General features: G+C 36.2%; 1 protein-coding gene across 1 annotated transcript in view; it reads right to left on the bottom strand.

The window, feature by feature from the left end:
- rxfp1 (relaxin family peptide receptor 1) overlaps positions 1-14,670 on the bottom strand; it is a 94,350-nt gene that overhangs the window by 37,207 nt on the left and 42,473 nt on the right. The window contains exons 3-4 of the mRNA XM_032555743.1: positions 8,434-8,517; positions 1,396-1,501 (exon numbers count right to left, since the gene is read on the bottom strand). Coding sequence (XP_032411634.1) covers positions 1,396-1,501; positions 8,434-8,517 — 190 coding nt within the window. The remainder of the gene's footprint in view (positions 1-1,395; positions 1,502-8,433; positions 8,518-14,670) is intronic.

The following is a 14,670-nucleotide window of genomic DNA, read 5'->3' as shown; positions in this document are numbered from 1 at the left end:
TAACACCAACCGTCAGTCATGGTGAAGGAGCGCTGATGATGAGCCGCCACACTAACAGAGTACTTTGCAGTCATCATGGACTCCTCTGTATACTAAAATATTCTGGGGTCAACTCAGAGGTCACCTGCCTGCCAGCTTGAGCTCAGGCTCAAACTGCTTTACCAACAGAACAATGATCTTAAACACAGCAGCAATTCTGAAACAGAATGGCTGAAAAATGATCCAGTCAAGTTTCTAGCCTACCTATGAAATCCTGGAGAGGGACCGTAAGTGAGCCGTGCAACAAACACATGTCAACTTCAACTTTTCAGTCTCCACACAGACATAACACAATGATAAAGTCATACAGATACTTTGATATTGTTGCCAATGTGATTATTTTAGTGACTGGATAATTATTTTACACTTTTCCTTTTTGTTGTTTAACTGCAGTTACCCCAGACACAACAACAACATTCTGTTGTGTTTTGTGCATTTCAGACTAGATTTATAAATCATTTTTAGTCAGTCTGCTCATCATCTCCTCGTTCCACCTGATTTTTATTTCCCTTCAGTGCTCCATCTTAGATTTCTCCCATTGAGGTTGATTTCTTTAGGCAAATCTATGAACAAAAGGAGTTGTTGTGAACAATTGATGTTGATTTCTTGCGCTGTTTTCAAATTGCAATCTGTCTATATGGCTGTAGTTTGGCAGCAGAGGAATTAAATGAAGCCATTCAGTCCGTGTTGTTCGCACTTCCAAATATTGAGCAATTAAAATTGGAGGATGAGAAACTTTTAAAACATTTTAGCTGCAAAGCTTCATTGCGCTATAGTGAATTACATACAGTACCTCATGGCCAAAAGCAATTAGGTAAAATCATGTCTAATTGTTTAAAACTTCAACAGAGTCCACACCTCCAACAAGCAATCATTTCTCAATAACGGGCTGATTTCTAGCAGGCCAAACTTTAGTTTGATTCGTAAAACCCTAAATCTAAAAGTTTGTGTGAATTTTTTTTTTTCAGATGACTGAACTGATCATGTTTAGCTTCCTCTAGACTAAAACTGTTAAATCCTCAAGAAAAATCTTTTTATATAATATGAATATCAATTAAGAAAGTACACACAATTGTGGTTAATTTAGTCGACTGGGTAACATAATTTTCTCTATTACGCAGTAGAAAAAGTGAAAACACTTGTCAAGGTAAGACTTTACTTCTTTGTTCTTGAATAAGTTTTTCAGCATTGACAGGCCCTCTCCTTTTCCCCCAACCTGGGGTCCTTGAGGACAGACATCCATGACAACATTTCCAATAAGAAATGACAGTGAAAGCTTTTGATGAATGACTTGTTGAGCTTTATGAAGCTGAAAAAAGACCATCCCTAAAACAGAAGGGGTTATTTTCTACTCACATAACGGTGACATTTATCGCCACTATGGGGATCTCTCGGAGCTGAGCGCTGTCACAGTCCAGCTCCAGGTCTCGGCACTGGCAGAGCTCAGGAACGACGCCCAGCACTGCGAGACAGGAAAAGGACATCAGAGGACATGTCAATCAAATGGTCCTCCTGCAGAGCTATGAGTGGAGCTGCTTGCAGGAATGACAACCTACTGAAGAACGAAAGGTTATAGATTAAACCACCAGGTGAGAAAAAAAAGTAAAGCAGATTTTTTACAAAAAATGCCTTAATTATAAGGTTAGCCCAGCTTTTACAAACAATTACAATTTGGATCTGACCTTTTAAATATGGAGGATGAAATTTACTAAAACAGGATATTTATTTATCTCAGTGGGTAAAAATCCGTCACACCTGGACAACATTTGTATTTGAGCGCAACATGAGCCACAAAAAGTTGATGAAAGGTTTTATTTGAACAGCAGATTTTATCATACATAATTACACATTTTCAATAAGTCATTTCAATCAATCAAGTTAATTTGTATAGAACATTTCATATGTTTCAGTTCGAGGTAAAATTTCTCAAATAAATTGACTTTTCAATAATAACAATAGCATTCTAATTTATTGATTAGGAATTATGTGATCTTGGACAAATAATTCTACACAGCAAACTTCCTTAGTGATGGGTTTTTGTGGCTTAGTCGCTTTATGAAACCTCAACTGACTTCAATCAATAAATTCTATTTAGTTCTAATTTCTGGTGACGTTTTCTAATAATTCTTAGAGCATTAAAAAAGACTGCCAATAAACATGTAATGTCATCAAAATGAGATACAGTGCTAGGAAGGAAATGTCCCATCTTTTATTATAATTGGCTCCATTTCATGCTTTTTAAATAGCTAATTCATACTGTGTGCCAGTTATATATATATATAGTTCAGCTTAACACCTGACTGCTTGGTATGAAAATAGCAACAACCATTTGAGGTGCAAGATGGAAAAAGGTTGCAAAATGTATGCAACTGCTTATGCAATATGTTGTTGCTGAAAGGCAATAGGTTAAAATTTTTATGCAATTTTGCATTGATGAATAGATTAATGTGGATCCTGAGCATATTTGTTTTATTGATTCTCACATGAGTTAAAGCAGATAAATAAGGGAATGGGAGCCAAGTCAGGCCGAATAATCACAGGGATAATCAACATGTTGATTACAAATTTAGACAAATGTATTTGGTTTAAATTGTGCGTGTTGCAAATGTGCTCTGAATAAAAAACATCCATTTCAGCTCCATATGCCTGATGCATCCAGCCTGGAAGTTTTGAAGAGTCTGAGGTAAAAAAAATTGGGCAAAAAAACAAACAGCTGCAAATGAAAAGCTCCAAAATGGAAACAAAAAAATGAATAAACAAACAAAATAAAACAAAAAGAACCTCAGTCGATGTCCATAGCCTTAATCTCATGTATGGATATTTTTATTTTGAGCTTGGAGAAAAACACTGCAGAAATCCCCAACATGAATACCTAAATTATTGTGACCGTTTCCACAATGCTCCGATTACACAACATGCCTTTTTAAGGGCATAAGCTGGTTTGGCCAAATCTGTCAAAGGTAATGCAGAAACAAACTTCTTACATGCTAAAAATATGCTCAGATTATGGTTTTATGAAACAAAGTGTAGAGGTAGAGACAACCAAAATCTTCCTTAAGCTTCACATTTTCAAGGAAACAACCCTTAACCGCAGCCAGAGCAAAAAAAAGAAAAAGAAAGAAAAAGTCAGTCAAAGCAAAGATTGCTAAAAATACAAAGGACTCAAAATAAAGAAACATTAAGTAAAACAGGATGTAAATGCATTTTTAAAATCTAAATCCATATATGTTCAGTACGTGATGGTTCCTTCATGACGTCTGTTTCTATTGCTCACTCTTTTTTCTGAAAACTACATACTTTTCTGTGTGTAGTTTCATATAAAAAGTAGTTACGTAAAGTTATGTAAAGTTACGCAACACTTTATATGAAACTACACACAGAAAAGTATGTAGTTTTTTATCTATGTCATGAAAAAAAACATAAAAAGAAAGTTAAAATAAAAATGTTCTCTAATCCAAATATCTAAACAATTTTCTTAGAGTAGGTCTGAAAATAAACCATTTTGTTTTGAAGACTAATGTGTTGGGAGGTGTTTAAACAAATAATTGCCTCAACATTCAGGATAATCAAGTTATTGGAAGTTTTTTTGTTTTTCAGCTAATTTAATCTAAATAAGCATGAATGTAACATTACATGGTAAAAGTTTTGAAATGGTTCAAAGTTTTATTTTCTATATTACACAAATTTTCCAACTTAAAAAAATTAGGAAGCTGTGGAGTCATCTCAAACCAGCATGATTAGCATTCTCGATAAGAAGAGATACTCTTGATTATTAGTGAAGGAATGTTAACTAACTGCATTTATATTCATTATATGTGTGAACTGAACAGGATCAAAGTCTGGGATGTTTTACCAAACTGAACCAAAGTTAATGGTGTTAAAACGGTGGAGCAGCACAAACACAGTAAATGGCCTACCAGAATACAGAATTATCTTCATGATTTTTAAATAGCTAAAAATTCATAATGGAAAGATTTTAAATCAATAACATGTCAATAAATTAGATCCTAAAATAAGTTGCACTTAAACTGGTAGCACACAGGAATACAGACTTTTCTATATAAGGCTAAACAGAAGCAGCTAAAAAGATTCTTCTCCAACACGTTTTATCTTAGTCAGTCCAATCTTCACTGTGCAAAAAGAAATGCAATAATTTTTATCGCTGTCCAAACAGCCGCTGGCCTGACTGCAATAAGTGTAAGCAATTATGGCTGGAGGTCCATTCACGCTAACCAGATAAGAGATTACAGCTGTTCTAGTAGTAATTGAGGGTAGAGCAGCTGGGGAATCTTTCACTTGCAATAAATGAGTTGGCTGTTTGAAATAAACAACTGATGGCCCCAAACCTCACTGTGCTGCGGTGGATCAGCCGCAGATGGAAGGCAGCCAATTTAATTTTGGTTTCACGACACACACACAAAAAAAAAACAAGTTTGGGCTTGGTGTTGTTGGGAAAATATTCCTGAAGTGTAAATGTAACATCAGATGACACTGCATATCCATCCATTACAATTAATAATAAGTTACAAACATATGAAGTTAGTTATACTCTGTGGGGAAAGATAGATTTACTTCTACCAGAGTAAAAAGTGTCACATTGTAAGTTAAAATTTTAACCTTGGCAGGGAATAGATTGTTTGTGTATTGTAAAGATTTCTGTTTGTGTTTCACATATTATCCAGGATGCCTGAACGACTGTAAGTATATATTAAACCACCAGTTTCTGAATAATTATCTGTCTTGCACACTGATTATTTCTCTATAATTTATTAAATTTGTCTTGAACAATAGGTTTTGGGCCATTTAAGATTTACTTAGGATTTTTCTGGTCTTGAGAAACTATTGTGCAGTTTGCTTTGTAAAATAAGGAAATTTGGATAAAAAAAAGGAAACAACAACTGAGAATATACAATCTGAAAGAAGGTAAATGTGTTATAATCTTCCCATCCTCCATATTAAATCTTGAGTCAAATGTTTTACTCTCTACTCCTAAAAAAAAATCAAACCTAAGATACTTTACCATTTGTTTACCAATGGAGTCTGGAAGCTACATGTTTGTGGAGTTTATGGAAACATGTCTCTCACTCGCTGTTTATTTATTTTTGTGCTTTTGTTTACGAATAAATCTTGATTCTATAAATGTATCTTGGGGATTAGGGGCCACAGCTATGTGGCAAGAGAACAACATGATTTCCAGTTTCAGAGTGATGTCTGTTTAGACAAAACGACTGTTGGGGTTAAACCTCTCCATCTGAGAGAACATAAAGATGAAGAAACAAATCCATCCACTTTGTTACATCTTTTAGCCAACAGATCTTTAGGAATTACCTTGTTGGTGTTTTAAACATTTGTCATGTTTATCAAACTTTGATAAAGTCAGTTTGATGGGTCAGGGTAGAGTCACTGAAGAATTGAATTTAAAAATTGTCAGCTATGTTTGAATGAGGCTCAAGGTTACATGACTCACCAAACACATCACTCCTTTTGAAATGAAAAGGACAGAAAACAGGTGTCAATAAACTGCTCAACAACATGACATGTGGAAAGAGGGACACCCATGATGAATACTGCAACATATTCTCTTCTTCTGTGACAATGTAGGAATGATATTCTTCCAAAAATAAGTATCCTCCAGATGTGTCAATGATGTTACACTTTGTGTTGGTCACAAAAAATACGTAGAAATTCAGCATATTATAATTTACAATCCCTCTGCTAAGATAAGTATAAATAACTGAGAAAGATATCTCTCACATGCTATTCACTTTATGTGAATACAAGTATTAGAATTATGGCAGATTGACTCATGTTGACCTGCTCGGTGATAAGCAACTCACCTCTTCCAATGATACAGACTCGAAATGCTAAATGGTGGAAGTCATGTTTGCAAAATGTTCTGTTGCAGTCATGACACAACATGACACAGCAGAAAACGAAACGACTCATCTGAATAATGAAAAATTATTTCCAAAAAGGGTTATTTAGTGATCATGTAGACCAGCTCAGTTCAGCTCAACTTAAAAATTTCAAACACATTTTAAACATGTTTATATTTTTTTATCTTCTAGATAAACAAATTTGAAAAAAGAATGTCTGGAGATGTAAATTGCATTTTTTTAATATCCATATACACATATCTCCAGAAGTTTAGAGTAAATCTTGAACAGATTTTTTTTGTCAAGCAGATAAAAATGTAATGTTGTCACTGTTCAGAAAAATATAGATCTGACAACAGTGACACACTTTACTAAGTTTGCAACTATATAGATATTTGCACAACTTTATGCAATGTGAAGAGAAGAGTAGGAAACTTAGAGTCAACATGGTTCTAACATGTCTAGTCTGAGAAATGCTTTTTAATGAACACATATTGATATAATAAAACAAAACAAAAAACAGAATTTCTGTGTTTGTCAGGATTTTCTGACAAACATAGTTGAAGGCACAGAAGAAAATAAAAATATACTAAAGCATTGGGCTTGTTTTCTTCTAGAATACAACATAAATTATACTAACTCAACCCAAACACTTTCAGGATATTTCGGATTATGCCCAAGAGGAAAGTCCAAAGTGCTTCAACTTTAAGAGCTTTGTGGTGGCTTCTTTGTACGATCGCTTTTACCAGCCAGGAGAGGAAGTCGACATTCATATGAGACACAAACAAGTTTGCGTCTGTGAAGCATAAACAAAGCCAAGCTCTGAGACCTCTTGAGTGGTGGGCGACATTATTTTCACAGCCTGCTGAATGACCTCTAATAGCCTCAGAAGATGCAGAAGCACGAAAAGAGTCGGGAATGTTGGACACCGAAAGCCTCGCCTGCTGAGAATCTTAACACCAGACACTGAAAATTACTTTAATGCTATCATGTTGAAATCAACTCTGTGTCATTGATGTAGAGAACGTTTGTGAACTCCAGTTCTCTGGCCGCACATCCGATTATTAGCTTTAATGACATAATGAATGAAACTTGGTGCTACTTCAGAGCCAACACATTAAACCACATTTCAAACAGGAATTGAACAGCACCTGATAAAAACCCTCTTTCCAGTCTTGTTTACCTCTGTGAGGCTGAAAATTGTTTTAGAATAAGAAAGACAGAGTGAGAAAACATGGATGTGGAGAACGAGAGCACGCTGTGTTTTAGTGTCACTGGCTGCCATAATGCTATCCTCAGGGGACGCAAACCTTTGATCCTCTCCTGGGAAAGTAGTGAGTCCTGCTGGGTTTTGACTTGAGCTACACAGACTTAAGAGCTTTTTGTTGATGCCATGGATTGACCAAAACAACAGTCTTTAAGTTAGTTTAAGTTAATGTATTTTTATTTTAACAAATGAGCCTCATCAGGAAGCATATTCTACCGTATTAAATGTAACTGCATGGCGTTCACACACTGCTGTGACACACACACCCACTCTCTGCTCTTAGAGGCACTCTAACGGTTTTGATGAATGAACCAGGCAGGCCACTGTACCACACTGGAAAGCTGTTATAGACTTGACCAGAACAGAAAGATTGCCAGTCTGCTCCTGGTGTTAAGTGGGACTCAGACCATACATTTTACTGATAAAAAGCTTAAACTGTTCAGATTTTCTGAATGTACAACTGTATAAAATTTGATCCTAAAACTCGAAGCACATTTTTGTCACTCATGTATGAGAATTCTCCTTTAAAATGGATTGACGCTGTTGCTTAATGGACAAAATGAAAGGGTTTAAAGTGTTAAACATGCACCTTCTTAAACATGACAAGAGATGCTTTGAAGACCACCAGAGCTGTGATTGGTTAATTGTGTTTTCTGCAGTCAGTTTCCACTGCTGGTGGAGATTTTTTGAAGCGAATAACGTGGGTTGAGGCATGATGCACATTCAGAATGGGTTTACATTCAATAACACCAAAGCAAACCTACTCACCCTAAATCCTTTCCCCCCTCTTTTGCTTTTTTTCACAAATAAGCCAGTGGCAGGAAACAGAGACATTCAGAGATGAAAGAAAGAACATCCTCCTACTGTAAAGATCACATTGTGAAAAACTGAGTACTTACTTTGATGACAATGCAAAGAAAAAAACTCTGTTTACAGCCGACATCAACGGGTGGCCTCTAATGACAGAATGAAAACCTACACAAAAGGAATCTGCAGCAGAACTATCATTAAATTCTGAACCTGGCTGTATCTCATCTTTTTAGAAATTAACAGAGCATATGAGTAAATATTTCTCACAACTGGCCAAAATCCAGCAAATTTCCTGTCTGCACACACACACCGATACTGTTCCTAAAACAATACATAACACACATAATTGTGTTCTTCATATTTCCAAAAAACACTGCCAACACCATATTCTCACCTCATTCTGTGTAAAGAATGGCTTTAAACACATTAGAGAATACTTACAGCATATGTTGGACTTGGTCCTGGTATTATGACTCGGCATGCCAAAATATTTGTCAAAAAGGTGCGGCCATCCATTGTTGTCTCCTGAAAAAGAAGAAAAACGACAAAAAAAATGGAAATCATTATTTGTTCTTCAAAACAATTTTTATGTCAGCTAAGGAAAGTCATAAAATTATTCCTCTTTCTTTCATCTTGTTTTATTCAAACCCACATCTTTCCTGTCTTCCAGCTGCTTGTTTCAGACTCAGGAACATTCAGTGTTAGTGCTTTTTTCTAAGATGATGTTCTATTATAGTGAAGTTGAGTGATGAAAATGTAATACCTTTCAAAGACTTTTATTGAAAGTTACATAAACTTTCTGCAAAGGGCAATGGATTCTCACTGGTATTGAGATTTAGGTCTGCATGGAGGGACAGTTGGTAGAACTGCTGCCTTACAGTGAGATGGTCTTGGTCTTGGTTTGGAGTTTGAAGTTCACAGTCGAAAACATTAATTTGAGCTTGACTGGTTTATCTAAATTGTCCTTAGCCATGTATGTGCATGAATCTTTGTTCTGTGTGTCTCTGTGTTGATCTGTCATGGACTGGCGACCCGTCCAGGATGTTACCTGCAATAACTGCTGGAGACAGACACCAGACCCCGCAGAGATAAGCAGGAATAGATGGGTTGTGTTCAGGATTCACTGTCCCGAACACAACCCATACTTCATTTAAAGAGTCAAAATGTCATTAAAAACTGTGTAACTGCGGAACCATCCTGCTCCTCTTCCTTAGAGACACCAGACCTGGGTCAAACTATTTCACACAGAGCTCTGTGCAATGTGTTGTGTGATTGGTCAGAAGTTTACTGCCATTCTTTATGCAGATATACTCTCAGACAGCAAAGATGATATTTTGCTTCAACTTGTCCATTTCCACTATTTTGCTTATATTTCTGCAGGAGACATGAATACTTTTGAAGAGCGTCTATGAGACATGGAGAGGAATTATGGACATTTGCATAATTCTTCACAAGATACTCACAAAGATTGCCAAATGGCTAAACATTCCTGGATGGAAATTGCAGAGTTGTTGTCCTTTGTAGAGGCTGTCTGCAGAGATTTTACATACAATGCTTAGAACATAAAATTTCTGCGTGTGAAAATACAAAAATCTAACAACCATGTGCCTGCTTGGCTTCGGATGAGGTGTGGGACAGCCATGCAATGTCTCTGCTCCAGTGCACCTGATTCAAGTTACTTGCTCGCCACAGGTGCTGCAGAAGTCTGTTATTCAGTCGACCATTTAAGTTAGGTACTGCATCATGCTAGAGGAACTACTGTATTGTTCATCACTTAATCTGGATTGTTGAGAAAAGTTGCTGCTGGGGAATGTTTTCATCCTTTTCAGGCCATTTTTTGTGGGCCTGCTCCATTATGTTGTCGAGATCGCCTTTTTTCTCCAGATAATTCTTTTTCCAGATGCCTTAAGCTGTCTAAAGGGTGGTTCATTGTACAAAACAATTTTATCCCTGTCCTCCACAGTGCAATCTGGCTACTTTCTGCAGAATGTCAGTCTATCCTTTATGTTTTACTCTGAGAGAGAAGTGACTCTTTACTGCCCTCCTTGACTGTCCAGAGTGTAAAAGTCTCAGGGTGTGTGCAGAAACAGAAACACACAGGTCCTCTGCCATTCATCAGCAAACTCTGCACTGGTGGCAACCTTAGAGTGTGCTAAAGATTTCTTTACAGCAGTTGAAACTATTCTTGTAGTTCTTGGCGATTCAATAAATGGTTTCAGTTGGTGTTTTTGTAAGAACAAAAAGTGTTGGGCTGAAACTATAAATTAAGAACTGATTTTTTAAAATTAGAATAAAATTTGAAGCCATTTTTGTTTAGATTTTGTTCAGAAACAAAAGGAGATGTTAACTTTAAATTTTTCTTTCCTCTTCCGAACTCATAATGACCCGAGTTGTTCCAGTTCGGCGCCTGTGGACGTTTTCTCTTCCCTGATAAGCTTCCCTTGCCAAAACACCGGAAGCTGTTTTTTTTAACTTGCTGAGTAAAATGCAGATGTCAAATTCAGTATTACTTGTTACCTTTAAGGGATGCAGAAAGCTGCAAAGTTGAAGCCGTATCTCAGAAGGAAGCAAAATAATTTGAATTGCTAAAGTAAATAAATAAGAGAAATATTGGACATCCAAAAAAACAGTCAACTCATTTAATGTTGTAACTTAAATGTACAATAAACACCTTTAGAAAGATACAAAAAATAGAAAATAAACAAGAAAACACATTTTATATGATATGTACAGCTTCTGTTTTATATTTTCAAACTGCAAATGAATTAACATAACATAAAGGTATGATGCCAATCTGCTTAACATTTACCCAATTAACTTTAAACAGATGCTGTAAATTCATGAAAATTTCCACAAAATCATTTCCTGAGAATGTGTACATGTCCAAATGCAATGTTTATGACAAATATGTAGTATTTTATTAATTTTATGACTTTCTATAAAAGTCAAAACAATAGTCGTTAAGCTAATAATCTCTTTGTTGGTTTAAAACAGAGTAAGCTTTGAAAGGAATGCATTTTTGCATATATTTTTCTTATAATAACACATTTAGACCTATAAATAGGCTGCTGTTTAGCCAAAAATATATTATCTGGTGTTTCTGCCTCTCTAAAAAATGGTGGTGGGTTTTCAGCTTTGATTGTCTAATTTCCCATGAGCATATGTTTTTGGGATCAGAGCCTAATGACATTAAAACAGAGAAACGTCTGTGAGCTCTCAAATGCTGACTATAGTTTGGGCAGACTAAGCCACACAGAACAAGAAACAGCCCACTTGGATTTATCAAGTCTGATCAACCTGTTCAGCATTCAGCAGAGAAAAAATTAGCTTTTGTTTGCTGAACTTTTTGAGACTTTAATCTTTGTTTAAAGCTACAGCAAAGCTCTCTCTTGTTTTTCCTCTACACTTCAACATGCTCAGCATCACTTAGAGACTTCTTAAGGAGTGTTTTCTTCTTCATCTATAGTTTGCATAGTTTCCCACTCTGCATAACTTCGAAGACCTGAGCCAGATAAGACACCCTTTACTACTTTCCCCAGAATTATCTTTAGGCCTGTTCATAGTGTCAGTGGTGATGGAAAAGGCAACAGTGAGAACCAAAGGTCCAGGGATCCAGTCTGGTTTATTGAGAAGTGATCATAACAACCATCACCAAGTAAAGCGTTTGATTTTCTGATAAAACTGCCTTCAGAGCAGAGAGCTCATGGATCATCTTGAGCTCATTAATTCTTTTGAATTCTCCTTTTCCTCTCCTCCAAATCTTCCCTCAGATTTAGGACGGGTATTAAGAACTCAATTCACTTGCAAAACCTTGCATTTCAGAGACATCCTTACAGAGACACTGATAAAAACCAAACCCCTAATCAGATATTATTACTCTGATGCTCCTTTCTCAGTTCTGGTGGAACTTCTCTTTCAGTCGTCAATCGTTTTATGTTTGATTTATTTCTTTAGTCATTAAACTGGGATTACTCTTTTATTTGGTTACTAAGGGATAGAAGATCACTGTTTCAAAACAACTAGTGTCAGCTAAAGTCTTGATATTGTGAAAAACAATATAGAATTTTATATACTCTATATACACCTGTAACTTCTTCTTGCACAGTATAAAACAACAGTTATTTCAGAAGACCACTCAGATTTCTGATGCATAAATTCAATAAAGTTATTACTGGATACTCTATAAAGAGCAAAACCACAAGAAAGTGTAATTCTTTCTTGTGGTTCTTTATCATTTTTAGAAATTAAGAGCCATTGTGGGAGGTCCAAAGACCCAATTGCAGCTCCAAAGCTGCAGATTGGAGACAAGTCCAACAGATCCCTTAAACACTTAAAAAACTTTAGAGAATTTTAAAACCAGTTCCTTATCACCCAGAGAGCCTCTGCGGTCCAGTTAGAAAATGAGTAGCTGCATTTTCGACAAGCTGAAGATGAGAAAAATCTGCCTTTCTTACACCAGAATACAGTTTTAAACAATACTCAAAGCGTACGACAACAATGACATAAATGATCTTTTCAAAATCCTGCCTGGACAAAATGGATGCGATTTTGGAAGTCTGGAAAAAACTTGTTTTCGCCACAGGACTGACCTGTGTGTCAATCCTAAGGCTGCTATTTATGCATAAAAACCTGGCTTATTAAATAATTCTGCTGCAACAATTTAACTCCACTTTACCCAAAGTTTCCCACTGCTCCTTATCTTTCAAAGGTAAAAAACGATTTCTTTCAACAAATTCTATCAAATTGGAAATCCATGTTTGGATTAGAATTTGGTAAGTGCCAAAACATATGATTTGCTCCACTTGGACATTTTTGTTATTTATTTTTATGGTAATGTGGAGCATTTTAGTAAAAAGCAACAAGCAGAAGAAAGAAGTCAAACTGTCCTCCATTCAAATTCAGAAATACAATTATGAGGCTTTGCTGACAGTGAAAACTTCCAGGCCCGACACCCTCCTCGCTTTAACAGAAAAGAACTAGGGAGCTCATTCAACTCATGAGTCTGTGCTACATCTCATATGTGTTATGAATAAATAAGCATGTTTGTTCAATTTACTGATGTACTAATTAAAACTTGGTCATCCTCCAAATGGGTCTTCAGCCTGAATAGCTACTAGAGGCTCTTGAGGATGCATCCAAAATTCTATTGAAGCTTTTAATCATCTTCCCTCCAACTGAGATGCTAATTCATCATGGTCTCATCAATGAGATGTCCTCTTTGTGAAGAGGTGATGTCCGGCAGAATTAATATGAAACAGGCTAATTTGTACCCAATAAACAACATCACTGACTTTTCTTCTAAAAGTAGAAAAGGGAAACTTTGATGCCGGTGTCCTTGTGCTGCTTATGATCTACTAAAATGAAACTACACTACAGGCTAAAGCTGTTTGCAATTACAGTTACTGAAATGCCACAGAGGTTTTTTACATCCATGCAATATAGTAATAATTTATAATGTGAAGCTGGTTATGAATTATATTTATTATAAAAATAATTCATGCCAAGTAATGCATGCTATTGCAAATTAAATTGCAGGTCATCAAATGGAATTAATGGTTTCATGTTATGTGGCATCTTAAATAGTAAATCTTAAGGAGGTTACTATATAAAATCAGCTTTTTTGAGCTTTACATCATGTTATGTTATCAGAAAAAATACACCTGGAGTGTTGCTTCAATTCTTTCAAATTTAAGGAATTCTTGAATCTTCAGTAGCAGCACTCTGGGATGCCAAAATGTTTGCCAACAGAAAGCGCCGACTAGTTCCACAAAGCTCCTCCTAGGAGCTGCAGATTCCAGCCAAGTTTCCACCTCACAGAGCAACCGTTCCCTTCTTGCCTTCCTCACACAGATCCTCCAGACTAGCAGCAGCAGCAACTAGCAAACACCTATGAGTCTGCCTAACTTATCATAGGAACTACTTCTCAGTGCAACGCTCCAAGAACGGTTGTAAACGTTATAATAGTGTAACATTGTTGTGAAGATGTGTTGAAGGCAGAAAGAGAAGGAGCTTCTTAAAGAGACAAGGGCCTGATTTCAAATGCATCAAACTGCAAAGTCAAACTTCTTTTAAGTCATGTTTGATATATGCAGTGTTTTCAATAATTGAATGTAACAGTTACTGCTAGAAAGCACTATGTGCCTGAAAATTCCATAATATCTCCATTTTAGACCAAGAGAAACAACTTGAGGTTAAAACTATTAGCACCAACCATTTGGACACATCTTAAGGTTTTCTTACAGTTACCCTGACTGATCCAACATGGCGGAAATTTAAGATAATCAGAATTGTTTCAGCAGGGCTGGAGCTTGCTGAGCATTTATTTTTGCAAAGTTAAATCCATTGTCCTCCAGAAGTAGTATAATGCATTGTTTCCACTGAATGGTTTGGTCATTTTATGGTGTGAGGGATACAGGAGAGTTTTCCTCACTGTGCAGGCAGCGTTATGTCCAAACTCCTAATGCAGCATCATACCACAGCGATGATATACATGAGTGTGTAGAGAGCTTTAATGAGGGGTCTTCCATCCGTTCATCTATGGTACACACTCGTTAACTTTATGGATAAACTTTATGGATTACACAGAATTGTGTATTTCTTTCAGAATTACATAATTCTGAAAGAAATTCAACTCAACATGTCGATGTGGGTTTCTTCCAGAATAGAAGGTCTGAAATT

Source organism: Xiphophorus hellerii, chromosome 23, assembly GCF_003331165.1.
Source record: "Xiphophorus hellerii strain 12219 chromosome 23, Xiphophorus_hellerii-4.1, whole genome shotgun sequence".
In the NCBI taxonomy this organism is placed as follows: Eukaryota; Metazoa; Chordata; class Actinopteri; order Cyprinodontiformes; family Poeciliidae; genus Xiphophorus; species Xiphophorus hellerii.
The sequence above is the reverse complement of the archived record's forward strand: the minus strand, read 5'-3'. Positions and strand labels throughout refer to the sequence as shown.